We start from the raw sequence: 14,728 nt of genomic DNA on the forward strand, positions 1-14,728 counted from the left end.
GGCGTTACAGCCAAACACGTGGTGTATGCAGGTTATGAGGTGTGGCGCTAATTAACGCCCGTACTACAACAGATTATATTGTTCATATACTATTAACTATTTACAGGGATCAACTCTTTTGGGGAAGTTCATAACAAAAATAAAAAATTAAATTATAAATAACATGTGCACTTGAGTATTTCGAGCCCCGCGTCTGAGTCGGATGGTTCCCCTGGTCACCAATTCGTGTGTTTCACTATGCCCACTATGCCTTTCCGTCTTCAGCTACCCATGTGCACTCGTACGGAGGAGACCTTACGGAACAATGCCGATACGAAACGCAACTAAACCTGCTGCTGCGAGAGAGGACACATTACAGCATGATCACGAAGCAAAGAGGCAAAGGCGTGACAGTCGCTCGCAAGAAACGGACACTCAGCATTCACACAGATTAGCTCAACGACGTGTCTCTGCCGCACAACGAAAGGCGACTGAAACCCCTACAGAGAGAGAAGACAGATTACGCAGTGATCGCGAAAGAAAGAGGCAAAAGCGTGTCAATGAGACTCTCGACGAGAGGTCCTTATGATTGAGTCCTTCAACTGTGGTCATCCAATGCACAGCGTAGCCAAGTTGCTAGTTTAAAATAAAAAAAATATATATATATCACACATGTGTTGAGATCATTTACTCTGTACTTACCTGAAGCCCCTTTTGTAGCATTGACAGCCTGGAGTCTTCTTAGGTGTGACATGACAAGCTGTGCACATGTGGATTTGGGGGATTTCTGCCATTGTTCTCTACAGATCCTCTCAAGATCTGACAGGTTGGATGGAGACAGTCCATGGTGCTTAAAAACAATCCTGTAGCATGATGTTCTCACCACCAGACTTCACTGTTGGAATGGGTGATGAGGGCTGCCTGGTTTCTTCCAGACTTGATACTTACAAGTAAAGCTAAACAGTTCAGTCTTGGTTTAACCAGACCAACAAATCTTGTATCTCATTGTTTGAGAGCCCCTTAGGTGCCTTTATGGAAACTCCCAGCAGGTTTTCATGTGTTGTCTGGCCTCTCTGAAATAAAACCTAGACTAGTAGAGTGTTGCAGTGGTGATGGTCCTTCTGGAGGTTTCTCCCATCTCCACACAGGTTCTCTGGAGCTCAGTGTAACCATCAGGTTCTTTGTCACCACTCTTACTCTGGGCCTTCTCCCACAATCGTTCAGTTTGGATGTTTGGCCAGCTCTAGGACGAGTAGTCGTGGTTGTTCCAAACTTCTTCAATTTAAGAATTATGGAGTCCAGTGTGTTCTTACAAGAATTTTTTATAGCATCCCCCAGATTTCTGCCTTGACACAATCCTTCCTTTAAACTCTGTAGATAGATAGATAGATAGATAGATAGATAGATAGATAGATAGATAGATAGATAGATAGATACTTTATTAATCCCAAAGGGAAATTCACATACTCCAGCAGCAGCAGCATACTGATAAAAAACAATATTAAATTAAAGAGTGATAAAAATGCAGTTATATCAGACAATAACACTGTATAATGTTAACATTTACCCCCCTGGGTGGAATTGAAGAGTCGCATAGTGTGGGGGAGGAACGATCTCCTCAGTCTGTCAGTGGAGCAGGACAGTGACAGCAGTCTGTTGCTGAAGCTGCTCCTCTGTCTGGAGATGATACTGTTCTGTGGATGCAGTGGATTCTCCATGATTGTGGCTCTGCCACAGATGTCAAACTGTCCAGCTCCATGCCTATAATAGAGCCTGCCTTCTTCACCAGCTTGTCCAGGCGTGAGGCATCCCTCTTCTTTATGCTGCCTCCCCAGCACACCACCGCGTAGAAGTGGGCGCTCGCCACAACCGTCTGATATAACATCTGCAGCATCTTATTGCAGATGTTGAAGGACGCCAGCCTTCTAAGGAAGTATAGTCGGCTCTGTCCTCTCTTGTACAGAGCATCAGTATTGGCAGTCCAGTCCAATTTATCATCCAGCTGCACTCCCAGGTATTTATATGTCTGTACCCTCTGCACACAGTCACCTCTGATGATCATGGGGTCCATGAGGGGCCTGGGTCTCCTAAAATCCACCACCAGCTCCTTGGTTTTGTTGGTGTTCAGTTGTAGGTGGTTTGTGTCACACCATTTAACAAAGTCCTTGATTAGGTTCCTATACTCCTCCTCCTGCCCACTCCTGATGCAGCCCACGATAGCAGTGTCGTCAGCGAACTTTTGAATGTGGCAGGACTCCGAGTTGTATTGGAAGTCCGATGTATATAGGTTGACCAGGACTGGAAAAAGTAGAGTCCCCCTGTGGCGCTCCTGTGTTGCTGACCACAATGTCAGACCTGCAGTTCCTGAGACGCACATACTGAGGTCTGTCTGTAAGATAGTCCACGATCCATGCCACCATGTATGAATCTACTCCCATCTCTGTCAGCTTGTCCCTAAGGAGCAGAGGCAATTTCTTTGACCTCAAGGTTTGGTTTTTGCTTTGATACACATTGTCAGGTATGGGACCTTCTATAGAGAGTTGTGTCCTTTTGCTAATGATGTCCAGTCAATAGAACTGACCACAGGTAGACTCCAAACAAAGCGTAGAAACATCTCACTGATGATTAACAGAATGGGATGCAAAGTGTCATAGCAAAGGGTCTGAATACTTGTGTCAATGTGATATTTCAATTTTTCATTAGTCCTGTTTTCGCTTTGTCATTCCAGTGTATTGAGTGTTGTTTGATTAGGGAAATAATGAATAATTTTAGCACAAGTCTGCAACATAACCAAATGTGAAAAATGCGAAAGTGGTCTGAATATGTTCTGAAACCACTGTATATCTAGTGAGACTGTGATCATGTGATGGACCCCCGGGGATATCAGCCAGCCCAAACCGCGACACGAACACACAAGCACAGTCCCGAGAACAAATAAAAGCTGATTTATTAATTAAATCCTCTCACATGTCACCACAAGCACAAAACACAAGTTGTCTCTCCACAATACTTTCTTCCTACCGCACTACCCTCCTCCACTCAAGTGTTGCTCCACTACCTCCCAGCTCCGACTACCTTGGATAAGGGAGTGCGGTCCCTTTTATTACAGACACAGGAGTACTTCCGGTGCCAGCACTTCTGGGTCACACGGAAGTCCATCATAACAGGGAGCTTGTCTCCCTGCAACGCCCTCTTGTGGCCCCCAGTGACCCCAGCAGGTTTGCACTGCCGAACTACATTCTCCGGCATGCCTTGCTAGTTTCCTAGGGGGCACTGACATCTGGGGCTGCTGCCATCTAGCATTCTGGGGGAATAAAAAGTTTCCATCGACGTCTTTCTTTCCTAGTGAGCTGTCTGTCCTGCCCTTTTTGGTCCTCCCGTCCAGGTAAGGAACCATCCCCTCTCCTGGCCTGGATGTCCTTCCAGCCCATTTGGCATCTACAAAGTCAAGACTTTTTTATAGAACTTAGTTGGAAGAAAACAAATAGTAAATATTAAGTAATAAATTAACATTAAAGTAATTCTTCTTCTAAATGTGTTATTGAAAAAAAAATACCAAAAAGCATTTTTAGTAAAGTCGTGTCTGGTGGAGAAATGCCACATGATCTCCGTTTGAACTCACTATAAACTGGTTAAACACTGCACCTGTGCTGAAATAAAAAGAAAATGACAGCTGATTTTTATTTCCTATTTACTGAAGGAAAAACAAATCACTGCACAGTTGAGCAATAAATCAGTAAAATGGCTTTCTATTGTTGTCAGAAGATGGCTGCCTTTCATGAGCTGTCGTCATGCCCATCTGGTCTTTATGAAGCGTCACTGTCGTATCCTGGAAAGTATTGTGCGGAATTCCATCTACTGCATTAAGTGAATCCTTCTGTCAGCCCATCACACAACACAACGTGACCGAAATAGAAAGCTGCACCTCATGGGAAGCGTGCCACGGCACTTTGATTTATTCTGCGGTTATCAGTTAGATACTGGCGGCTGCTCAGGGTGGTGAGAAATTAAACCCGTGGAGCACATATTCCAGGGGTTTCAAATTCTTCAACAACTATAAAGTATCAGTTATTATGAACAAGATGGAGAGGAATATACCCAATGCTGAAAAATAGAAATGAAGACTAACCAGCAAGGAGAAGACATGAGAAGTCAGAAGGCAGGCAGTGCAATAGAATATCAAGAACTTACAAAAGAGGTGAACATATTCAAGTAAATATCAATCTGGAGGGACTGTTTGGGAACAAACGTTACAGGACAAGGGCACAAAAAATGACTATCACAAGTGAAGAGCTCAGAACAAAATACAAGCGAGTTACAATTCTTAAGTTGCAAAGGCCTAACAGCTAAGTTAAAAGAAAAACTCTCCAAACAACAAGTCTTCAAACGCTTCTTAAACAGTGTGGGACGACGGGGAGCATTACCTGGCCAGGACGCCTCCTTAATGGAAGGATGGGGGGAGATGGCTTATGAAGGGTGCTGTCTCCCCCGAACTGCTATTTGGCAGCCTCCCTGTGAGTTGCAACAGCGCCTCAGATTCCCACATGGCTATATGGGAATACCAGCCCTTTCATATGGGACTCCCACCTTACCTTGAAATGCTCCTAGGCCACAATTAGGCAAAAACAGAAGTACTCCTGGGATTCTGAATATGAGGAGCCGTCTATCTTCATTCAGGGAGCCAGAATTGGTAGGGCAAGGACGATGCTTGCCTGAGGTGGAGTAGAGGTGGAAGGAAAGAGGGAAGAAGTATGGCGTGCTTTGTTTATTGTGCTGTACTTATTGTACGGTGCTGCTTGTTGAAAAGGTTTGGGAAGCGTTTCCCACCTGAAAATAAAACAGGTGTTGTGCTTGAACTTTTGCCTGGTGTCTGTTGTGTCGGGTATTAGGGAGCAGGAGCTCCCCCTGGTGGTCAGAATTTCTTATGGCGGTTAGAAGCTTGTTCCATCAGCCAGGAACTACACATGAAAAGATTCTGGGCTGAGACTTTGTAGCAGTGCTATCGCTGAAAGGCCTCCATTTCCCAGCAGCCCCAAACGGGATTGCCCTTACTGGATGTCTGAAATGGGCACAGGGGCTGCTGGGGGCAAGAAGAGCCAGTGGGAAACTTGAAAAGGGACCAGCGAAGCAGCAAGAAGGAGATCTGTGTTCTGTGTATCCCATGTGTCCTGTCCTATATAACCACTGCAGCGTCTCACAAGGATGAATGGACTGTCTCGTGCCTGCTTGTCGTGTAAATAGTGGTGGATTAGTCGCTCCCGCAAATCTCACCCCTTGCTGCTTAGGACTACCGGTAGGACTGTTTAATTCATTTTTTACGGAAGCTGTTCCTGGGACTGTCATCGTCATCTTTACTCCATAACATTTCATCCATTTCTGCTGCATTAGAGCTGTATAAGGACATTGTCGTGAGTGTTTATTGTTGTGGTTGACTGTTGTGTTAAAATTGTATCCCCAAAGGGGAGGGTTGTCTAATTTTTGTTGTTTGTATTTGATTTTCCATTTAGTTTATTATTTATTCGTTTGTTTCGTGTCTCTGTGAGTGTGTGCGGGTCAAGTCAAGTGCATTCCTGGAATCCCAACCGAAAACTTAAATAAATCACGGCACCATCAATGGTGTGAATCTGAGCAGCACCGGACTGCTACAACTTGATACCATGTAGATAATCGGCAGTTCTGAGTGGGAGAGAAGGAGCGTATGTATGGGTTCAGACCCACTGACTACTCTGTAGGCAAGCATCAAAGATCTTAACTTAAAGGATAGGTTTGGTATGTTTCAGGGCCAAGTTATTTCTACACAAAGCTAAGCTTTTCCTATACATTTTAAAAAGTACCTTGCCCTCACTGGTGCTTCACAATAGAGGCTTATGGGGCATAAGCTAAAAATCTGACTTAAAAAGTCCAAGACAGTTGTTGAGCATTGATCGCGATTCCACACACATTGTACAGTAAAATAGCTTACACATGTCATTTTTGAACAACAAAACACCAATATTATGAGTTTCAGCCATTTTTCAAAAGAAGACCTGTGTGCAGACCATCTCAACGTTCATCTTCTTGTGTAATAATCTTACACCCCCACCCCCAGGCCTGGTTTCCTTTTGAAAGACCAAATCACAGTAAACTTTTTGTGCCGCATGGTTGGTTTTGTTTTGACTTACTACCGCATTTATGTGAGAACTCAAGCAAATAGAAAACGTAGAGAAACAGTACCAGGAATATGCAATAAAATGATTATCTTCAGATCCCTTTTGTTATCACAAACACATGTTGGAAACATGGAGGGTAAGTTTTCTTATATTGAAACTTTCACCACTTCACTTTTAGGCTTTTATGTTTCGGTGGTGCCCCATTCCCAATTATCCTCTATGGTAAAGATATTTTTGAAAATTTATAGAAAATGCTTAATTTTTCGAACACCCCAGTAAAGCAACAGTACTACTTGAGCAATGGAGTGGAGCAGAAGCATCTGAGCACACTGAGATGTCTCACGGACTTCAAGGAACAGCAGTGGAAGAAGAAAGCAGGTTTTGCGGGATGGTGGTGGGGACATGAGCTGAAAAGGGTTGACCACACTTGTCAAGTTTGTATCTCTGTGAGCTTAGCAGACCCTGAGGGTGAGCAGCAAAAATGTGGTAGTGGAAGGAGTACTGAGGCTCATGGTTTTCTTTTTTTAATGAAAGGATCCTGTGATTTTATTCTTGATTTTAAAATGTTTATGGATCTTATTTATTATTGGATTTTAACCTCCACCTGAACATTGTCTTTAGCGGATTATTTATTTTTTTATTCATGGAAGACAACACCACACTTTGTTTCTGCACTTCATTGTTAAATACATTTGCACAATGCACTTTGCACTATTACTTCTTGCTTGCTACATGTCCTACTTGCACCAGTTCATGACTATTGATGACCCAGCTTCAAGAATATGCTCAAGGCTCATCTGCCTGATGACACCGGTTTTACGTGCTACGACAAAATGGAAAGAATAGCGAGGACTGTGGGTGAACTCGCCATACCCGATTACCCTTCGTACAACTGTGGGTCTGTCAGGCAGCACGATATTGGCTGTCACAAGAAGGGGCAAGTCCCACAGCTAGAAGTTGCAGCTTTAATTTTAGAGTTTGGTAAAGTCAAAACTCTGTTAGTTTCATTGTGAAGACCTTCAGGCTTGGGTATGAAGAAATCTTTCTTACTGTAGTTTTCATGTTAACACTTTATTGAGTTAGATTTGGAGAAAGCCCTAAGTTTGGAGACCTAGATGGTTTGAAGCTTTGTTTAGTTTAGATGTGCAGGCTGGTGGAGCTCAGAGTTTGGGTGATTGATGGTATAACATTTGTTTAGCTAACAATATCTCATCCAGATTCTTCTTACATGTTGTCCAGGTTTCTCCTTCTACTATATGTCTTGCTAGTTTGTTCCATGTTTCCACAACTCTTTGTGTAGAGATGGGCTTCTTGACTTCAGTCCTAAATGCACTTTCCCACTGGTGTCCCTGAGTACGTCCTCAAGGATGTGATTTTAGATGAAAAACCCTAAACCCTTGAAAAGAAAGATAAACAGGACCCTGAAGAAATGAAACCCTGGTGTATGAAAAGGTATCATTACCCACATAAATAGGGTCACTATTGTCATGACGGAGTAAGTGGGACTTTGACATGCTAATCACAAGTAGGGTATCATCTTGAATCTGAAATCCAGAACATTAAGTGGTAGGAAACTGGAATAATCACCCATTCTTAGGATATTGTTAAACATTTACATGATGATCAAGAATGGAAATGCCATGCTCACTTTATAATTAGGTAAAGGCCATGAATTTGGATTCTGGAGCAGAGTTTAGGCTGGTGGAGTTGAGAGTTTGGGAGATTTGAAGGTGTTGTTTAATTTAGGTGTAGACATTTTATGAAGTTTGTGCTGGCATAGGCCTTCAGCATGGAGACTGGCTGAGTAGTGTACGTGTACACTCTGTAGAACTGTAGTTGGACTCATGGAGTTGGATTGTGAGTGTATAAAGGCCTTGTGCAGTTAGTGGTTTAGGAGTAACAGCTTTGTGCAGACGCAAACTTCAGGTTTGGGGATTGATTGGATGGCAGCCTCGTTTAGGTGGCTTTGGGGCTCATGCAGGCCTAGAACATAAGCTTGAAGATTAAGGGTTTGCAGAGTTAGTCTGTGCAGACACAGTAGGGATGCATTTGATGCTGGGCCTGTGTAGTTTGGGTATCTGCAGGCCTTAAGGACTTTGTGCTGGTACAGACCTTAAGTTTGGAGGTGAAAGACGTAGAAGTTGTGTCTGATTTACAGCTATAGGCATTGTAGAATTTGGAAGTGAGGGGGTCTTGTTTAATTTGGGGTCTTTAAGTTAGCACAGGCCCTAAATTTACAGATTAGTGGTCAGTTCTTTTTGGTGTGCAGACATGTATTTGGGTATTGGGTGAGGAGAGTTTAAGAATATATTGACTTTGAAGGTCTAGATTTTTAATGGGCCTTGTGAAGTCTGCGTTAAAACAGGTTGAGGCCCTATTTCAGTGAGTACTGGAGCCTGTGTGGAGGAGAGCTTTAAGTTGGGTGTTTGAACAGGCAGCCGCCTTGTTAGAGTCGTGTGTGCGCAGGTCTGGTAAGACTCTGGTGGTACTGTGTGTTGAACTTTAGGTGACTTTGTGTACCTATGGCATCACAGATTTAGCTGCAATAGTAATCAGACTGAGAATAGCATTGTAATTCAGTGCTGTACATTTGCAGACCATGTGGTCCTACAATATCCTTTCTCTTGGGTAGCTATAAGTGCCTGGGCCTTGGAGTAGAACGGCAGCCTTAAGTGAGTAGTACTCTTTATTTGCCACAGCAAATGGATGCGTGGACATCATGGCAGAAATACAAAGAAATCTGCACCACGTGAACTGATAAATATTAACTTAAATAAACAAGTAGATATAGGAGTATGCATGCAAAGAACATGATGAGAACATTAAAGCTACACATAGAAGGCACTGCAGTGAGGAATTCAGTCAGAGGCCAAGCACTGTGAGGTGCCATGGGATGTAAAAGCGTAGGTGTTAGTGTAAGCATACCTTGTGCCAGACTGGCATCCCATCTACGGCGAGTTCCTGCTCCTGTGTCAATTACCTTCAAATCCTGGGGTCTGATTTAGAAAACTTGCATACGCACACGTGTGTTTATGGAACGTCCCATACAAACGTCAGGATTACCGGCACCTCTGACCCATTCATATGTAACTGTTCAGAGAAACTGGGAAATGTGGACACCCTTGATCAAGTAGGGAGCTACACATACAGTGATTCACATTCACTGAGCAGTTATTATAAAATGTGTTAATGTGGCAAATATACTAAACCTTAAAATTGATGAATATGACGTGCTGACTCTTTTTAAGAGGGCCAGTGCTGCGTATTTGCACTGAAGAAGTTTTTTTTTTCATCAGTTTACAGTTCAGATGTCATTTCTAAGGATTAGAAACCAAAGGACTGTAAAAACACCGGCATGACTTACTCCCTGTGTGTTATAAGCTGTAAATCTCTATAGCCCTAACATGGCTTACTTGGAGACCATGCAAACGGTCATATATGAAGAAAACAAGCTTTTAGGGACCAGTCGGATTTCTTTTGCCCATGATGATGACAGGATTACGTGCTGGTTTAGACTGTCAAGAGACCTTCTCTAGGAACTCTGCGCTGAGCTGGACTTGGCATTAGAAGGACAGAGTGCCCAAAATCAGGCTACACCTGTTCATATTAAACAGTTGGCTTTCTGGCAATGGGTACCAACTAGAGGGAACTGCCAAAAGGGCAGGAATATCTCAGGCAAGCTTCAGCTATGTCATGCCTGCTGTGCTGGAAGCCATAAATGACTGATGAGGCACTATGTTCAGTTTCTATGGTTGATTACAGGAGATAAGTTATGAGGAAAGATAACAATACAATACTGCAATGGGCTGTCAAGCCCTTCCTCTTGACAGCCCCCCAGCCTTGACTCTCTAAGAAGACAAGGAAAAACTCCCAAAAAAACCTCAGTAGAGAAAAAAATGGAAGAAACCTTGGGAAAGGCAGTTCAAAGAGAGACCCCTTTCCAGGTAGGTTGGGTGTGCCGTGGGCGTCAAAAAGAAGGGGGTCAATACAATACAATACACAGAACAGAACAAATCCTCAATATACAGTAGTATACAAATAAGAATTTTAGAAGTGCGTAGCAGAATTTAACAGTAGATGATATCACATAATATGATTTGGATTGTTTAGAGTCCTGGAGACCTCAGCTATCAAGCTGCCTCCCCCTATTGGCCATTCCACAGCTGAAACAGAGCTGGGGCAGCCAATCCGATGAAAGGACCCCTCTGCCCCATGATTCCTGTGATCCTCCATCAGGGATGACTTTACCTTAGGCAGGCAAAAGAACTTGGCAGGTGGGCTGTGGCACCAAGTGCCACATTTGAGTACTGAAGAACAAGAACTGTATAGCTGAGCCTTTACAGTTTAAGCAAAAGAAGATTAGGAGGTGACATGATTGGGGTTAGGGTTTAAAATTATGAAGGGAATTAGTACAGTGGATCGAGACTGTTATTTTAAAATGAGTTCATCAAGAACACGGGGACACAGTTGGAAACTTGTTAAGGGTAAATTTTGCACAGACATTCGGAAGTTCTTCTTTACACAGAGAACAATAGACACGTGGGATTTGTGTGTGATGTTAGCTGCTATTGTTTTGTAACCTAGGAAATGAAAATGTAACTTGCTCATATTTTGTTCTGAGCTTTTCACTTGTGCTGATCAATAAGACTGGTGAGCTTTGCTGGGCTGAATGGCCTGTTCTTGTCAAACTTTTTGTAATGTTCTATTGTTCAATAAACAGGCTCATAGAAATGTATATCTAGTTATGTCAAAGAAAAAAGGGTTCAAAATAAAATTTTATGTGAACATTAAATAGAAAACACCAATACTGAAATGTTCTATAATTAGGGGCAGTAGGTCAAACCCAGCTAGGCTAAGTTCATTTTCCGCTCTAACTTAACTATACCTAAAAGTCTTTGGGATGATTTTGGTTTGGGGTTGGGGGTGCCTTACTAGAAGGAAAATCATATAGACATGTGGAGAACATGCAGACTCCACATAGACAGTGACGGTGATGACACTTTGGACTGTGCAGCAGCAGCACAAACCACCGTACAATTCTTCCATCCCTTAAATATTCCTTTCATCCATTTCATGATTTCACCTGCACACATCTGGGTTTGGGTTATCCAAATCCTAATCTAGCAGCAGGGAAAATGGACATGCACACAGAGACAGAGACGGAGTGGAAAAACATTTACGTGAGGCAGTAGTAAACAATTTAGAGCATTATCAGCAGCACTTTGAGATAAGCCATTACCTTTAACAGCCTCATTTGTCCTTTCCATTTCATTTACTTCACTAGTATTTTTAGAAACAGTTACAGACAACAGTTACAGATCATTTTAAGAAATGTGATGTGACGAGGCAAAGGAGAAAAAGAAGCATCTATCTATCTATCTATCTATCTATCTATCTATCTATCTATCTATCATATAGAGTCTAATCTATCTATCTATCTATCTATCTATCTATCTATCTATCTATTTATCTATCATATAGAGTCTAATCTATCTATCTATCTATCTATCTATCTATCTATCTATCTATCTATCTATCATATAGAGTCTAATCTATCTATCTATCTATCTATCTATCTATCTATCTATCTATCTATCTATCTATCTATCATATAGAGTCTAATCTATCTATCTATCTATCTATCTATCTATCTATCTATCTATCTATCTATCATATAGAGTCTAATCTATCTATCTATCTATCTATCTATCTATCTATCTATCTATCTATCTATCTATCTATCATATAGAGTCTAATCTATCTATCTATCTATCTATCTATCTATCTATCTATCTATCTATTACGTAACATAATAATAATAAGAAGAAATGAAATAAGATAAATATTGTATGTGAAGAATAATATTTCATAAGCAGACAATGTACAGTACATGAGCACAAGGCCTACTGAATACACAGCACACAATGACATATTGATTGAACTTCATTGCTGCCGACATTCATTACATTTGTCAAAATGGTTTTCATGCATAAACGGTATGGTTTTCTTTATGCAGTTAACATTTCCGTTTAACGTTTTAGCGTGTAATCTCTTTGTCCCAGTGACCTGCAGGAAGGGTCTGGACAGTACCACGGTGGCGGCACACGAGTCTGAGATTTACTGTAAGAGCTGCTATGGTAAGAAGTACGGTCCTAAAGGCTATGGCTACGGACAGGGCGCTGGAGTGCTCAGCTCGGATACTGGGGAGCACCTGGGCTTCGATCCTCAAGGGTAAGCAGACTTAAAAAATGCATATTTAACTTTCAGTGTGTGCATATTTTCTTTAAGTGCATTTATTTGTGGTAAAAATGACCGTATCCCAATTAATAAATAAACATTTATCCTATAATTATGTCATAATGGCATGTTTATGTTGAAGCGCTTAAGGAGTTTAGCTAGTATATAAGCCATTGATAAGTATTTTAGAAACATTTCTACACATGGGCAGCAAGATGGTGCAGTGGAAGCGCTGATACCTCGCAGTTAGGAGACCCGGGTTCGCTTCCCGGGTGCTCCCTGCGTGGAGTTTGCATGTTCTCCACTTGTCTGTGTGGGTGCCCTCCGGGCGCTCCGGTTTCCTCCCACAGTCCAAAGACATGCAAGTTAGGTGGATTGGTGATTCTAAATTGGCCCAGGTGTGTTTGTGTGTGTCCTGCGGTGGGTTGGCACCCTGCTCGGGATTGGTTCCTGTGTTGGCTGGTATTGGCTCCAGCAGACCCCTGTGTTTGGATTCAGCAGGGTGGAAAATGGATGTATTTCTACACACTGTAGAAATGCAAGATTGTAAGCTAGCAAATATTATCCCAATATATAAAAACTGGAAGTTTAGGGGAATTTAAGGCCTGATGTGTAGATGAGTGTTGCCTTCCTTCTGCCCAACTCTGACTCTCTGGGTTACAGCTTCCTTTTATGTCGGATCTGGGAATACTTTTGGTATACTTGAGGAGCAAAGCCTGACAGAAGCATTTATGGGTCGAGCATAAGTCCCAAAAAGTAAGGATTGTGAATTTCTGCAGTACCCCCTGGTGGCACCCCTGGGACTCAGCAGGGCTGACTCTTGGCACTACAACTCCCATCATTCCCTGCAGGACTCTACATGGCTACCATGGTCCTGGGATACTGCTATCTAGCAGATGGGGGATAAAAATACACAAAATTAGGAGCTTTCCCCCACTGCTCCTTCACCTCGTCCTTCCATCCGGTTAAGACCCTCATACTCATCCTGGCTGGGATGTCAGACAATCCTGCCTGGCTCTAATAATACATAAACGATCCATACAAGAATATAAAGAAAAAGCTGTCCAAGTTTTTAGATTATACTAAACTAACAAGAAGGTCAGATAATGCAGAATCAGATGAATCCTTGCAATGGGATTTGTGGAACATATGGATTTGGACAAATTTGTTGCAGAATAAATATTGTACTGTAAGAAAACATAAAAAAAAAACAAGAAATAGATATTAGAAATGTTAGATTTGAATACACAATGGGAGACTGAAAGTTGAAAGCACAAAGCATAAGAAGGACCTGGAAGTCATAATGGACTTGTCATTGTCAACATTCAGACAGTGTACAGAAGCCATTGCAAAGGGTAATAGGACGTTACGTTCCGTAGCACGATGTGTGGAGTACATTATAATACGCTAGTGAGGCCTCACCTGGAGCACTGTGTAGAGATTTTGTTTTTGGATATACTTTGTTAATCACTGAGGTTTTGGTCTCTGTATTATAAAAAAGACATAGCAGCACTTGAGAAAGTCCAAAGAAGAACGACTCGGCTGATTCTGGGACTAAGTGGTATGAGCTATGAGGAGAGACTGAAGGGGCTGCAAACACAAATTTGGTGGTGAGATGGCTGAAGTGTTTAGCATTATGAATGGAGTTAGTACAGCAGATCCAGACCATTACTCTAAAATAAACTTTTAAAAAGAAAACAAAGATGGAATATTGTTAAATGTAAATTTTTCACAAACATTAGAAAGTTTTCTTTTACAAAGAGAACCACAGTGACATGGAATAAATTACCAAGTAGAGCGGTGGAGGGTAGGACTCCACTATCTACATTTTCATCACAGGAAGGTAAGTGACTGCTCAGTGTCACACATAGATGGAACTAAGCGTTTGGTAGTCTGTAGTCCAGGGTCTTCTTCAAATCTAATCTAAAACTATTATTCAGAAATACCACATGAGCAATGCAGATAGAAAATATCACGGGAAACTGTTTTTGTGCTTTCATTCTGTTCACTATTAGATTAAAGCCTCAGAAACCCACCAGCAACCCAACATCGGGTAAATTTGCACAGAAGTTCGGCGGTGCAGAGAGATGTTCTCGGTGCTCCAAATCCGTCTACGCTGCTGAGAGAGTCATGGGAGCTGGCAAGGTTTGTATGAAGCGTATAGCCAGTTACGTGAACCCAACTTGCAGTGGACCTTGGGGTTACACATCTAGCATGAGAAATTGTTCAAGGAGGTCATAGAAGTCGCAGTTTTAACAGTATTGTTTCCAGTGACCTAAAAACTGTAAGAATTTTGCAATCCAATTTAACATGTGCTTAAGCAAATAACCTTCTTAAAATGTGTAATTCAGTAAAAATGACTC

At 42.1% G+C, this 14,728-nt stretch overlaps 1 protein-coding gene across 4 annotated transcripts in view; it reads left to right on the forward strand.

The window, feature by feature from the left end:
* Nucleotides 1–14,728, forward strand: part of csrp3 (cysteine and glycine-rich protein 3 (cardiac LIM protein)) — a 38,568-nt gene that overhangs the window by 18,431 nt on the left and 5,409 nt on the right. For 2 of the 4 annotated variants that reach the window (XM_039749467.1, XM_039749476.1), the window contains exons 3-4: nucleotides 12,191–12,359; nucleotides 14,381–14,510. In XM_039749467.1, coding sequence (XP_039605401.1) covers nucleotides 12,191–12,359; nucleotides 14,381–14,510 — 299 coding nt within the window. The remainder of the gene's footprint in view (nucleotides 1–12,190; nucleotides 12,360–14,380; nucleotides 14,511–14,728) is intronic. The other 2 variants (XM_039749450.1, XM_039749460.1) reach the window with 1 other exon arrangement.

This window comes from Polypterus senegalus, chromosome 1 (genome assembly GCF_016835505.1).
Source record: "Polypterus senegalus isolate Bchr_013 chromosome 1, ASM1683550v1, whole genome shotgun sequence".
Lineage (NCBI taxonomy): Eukaryota > Metazoa > Chordata > Cladistia > Polypteriformes > Polypteridae > Polypterus > Polypterus senegalus.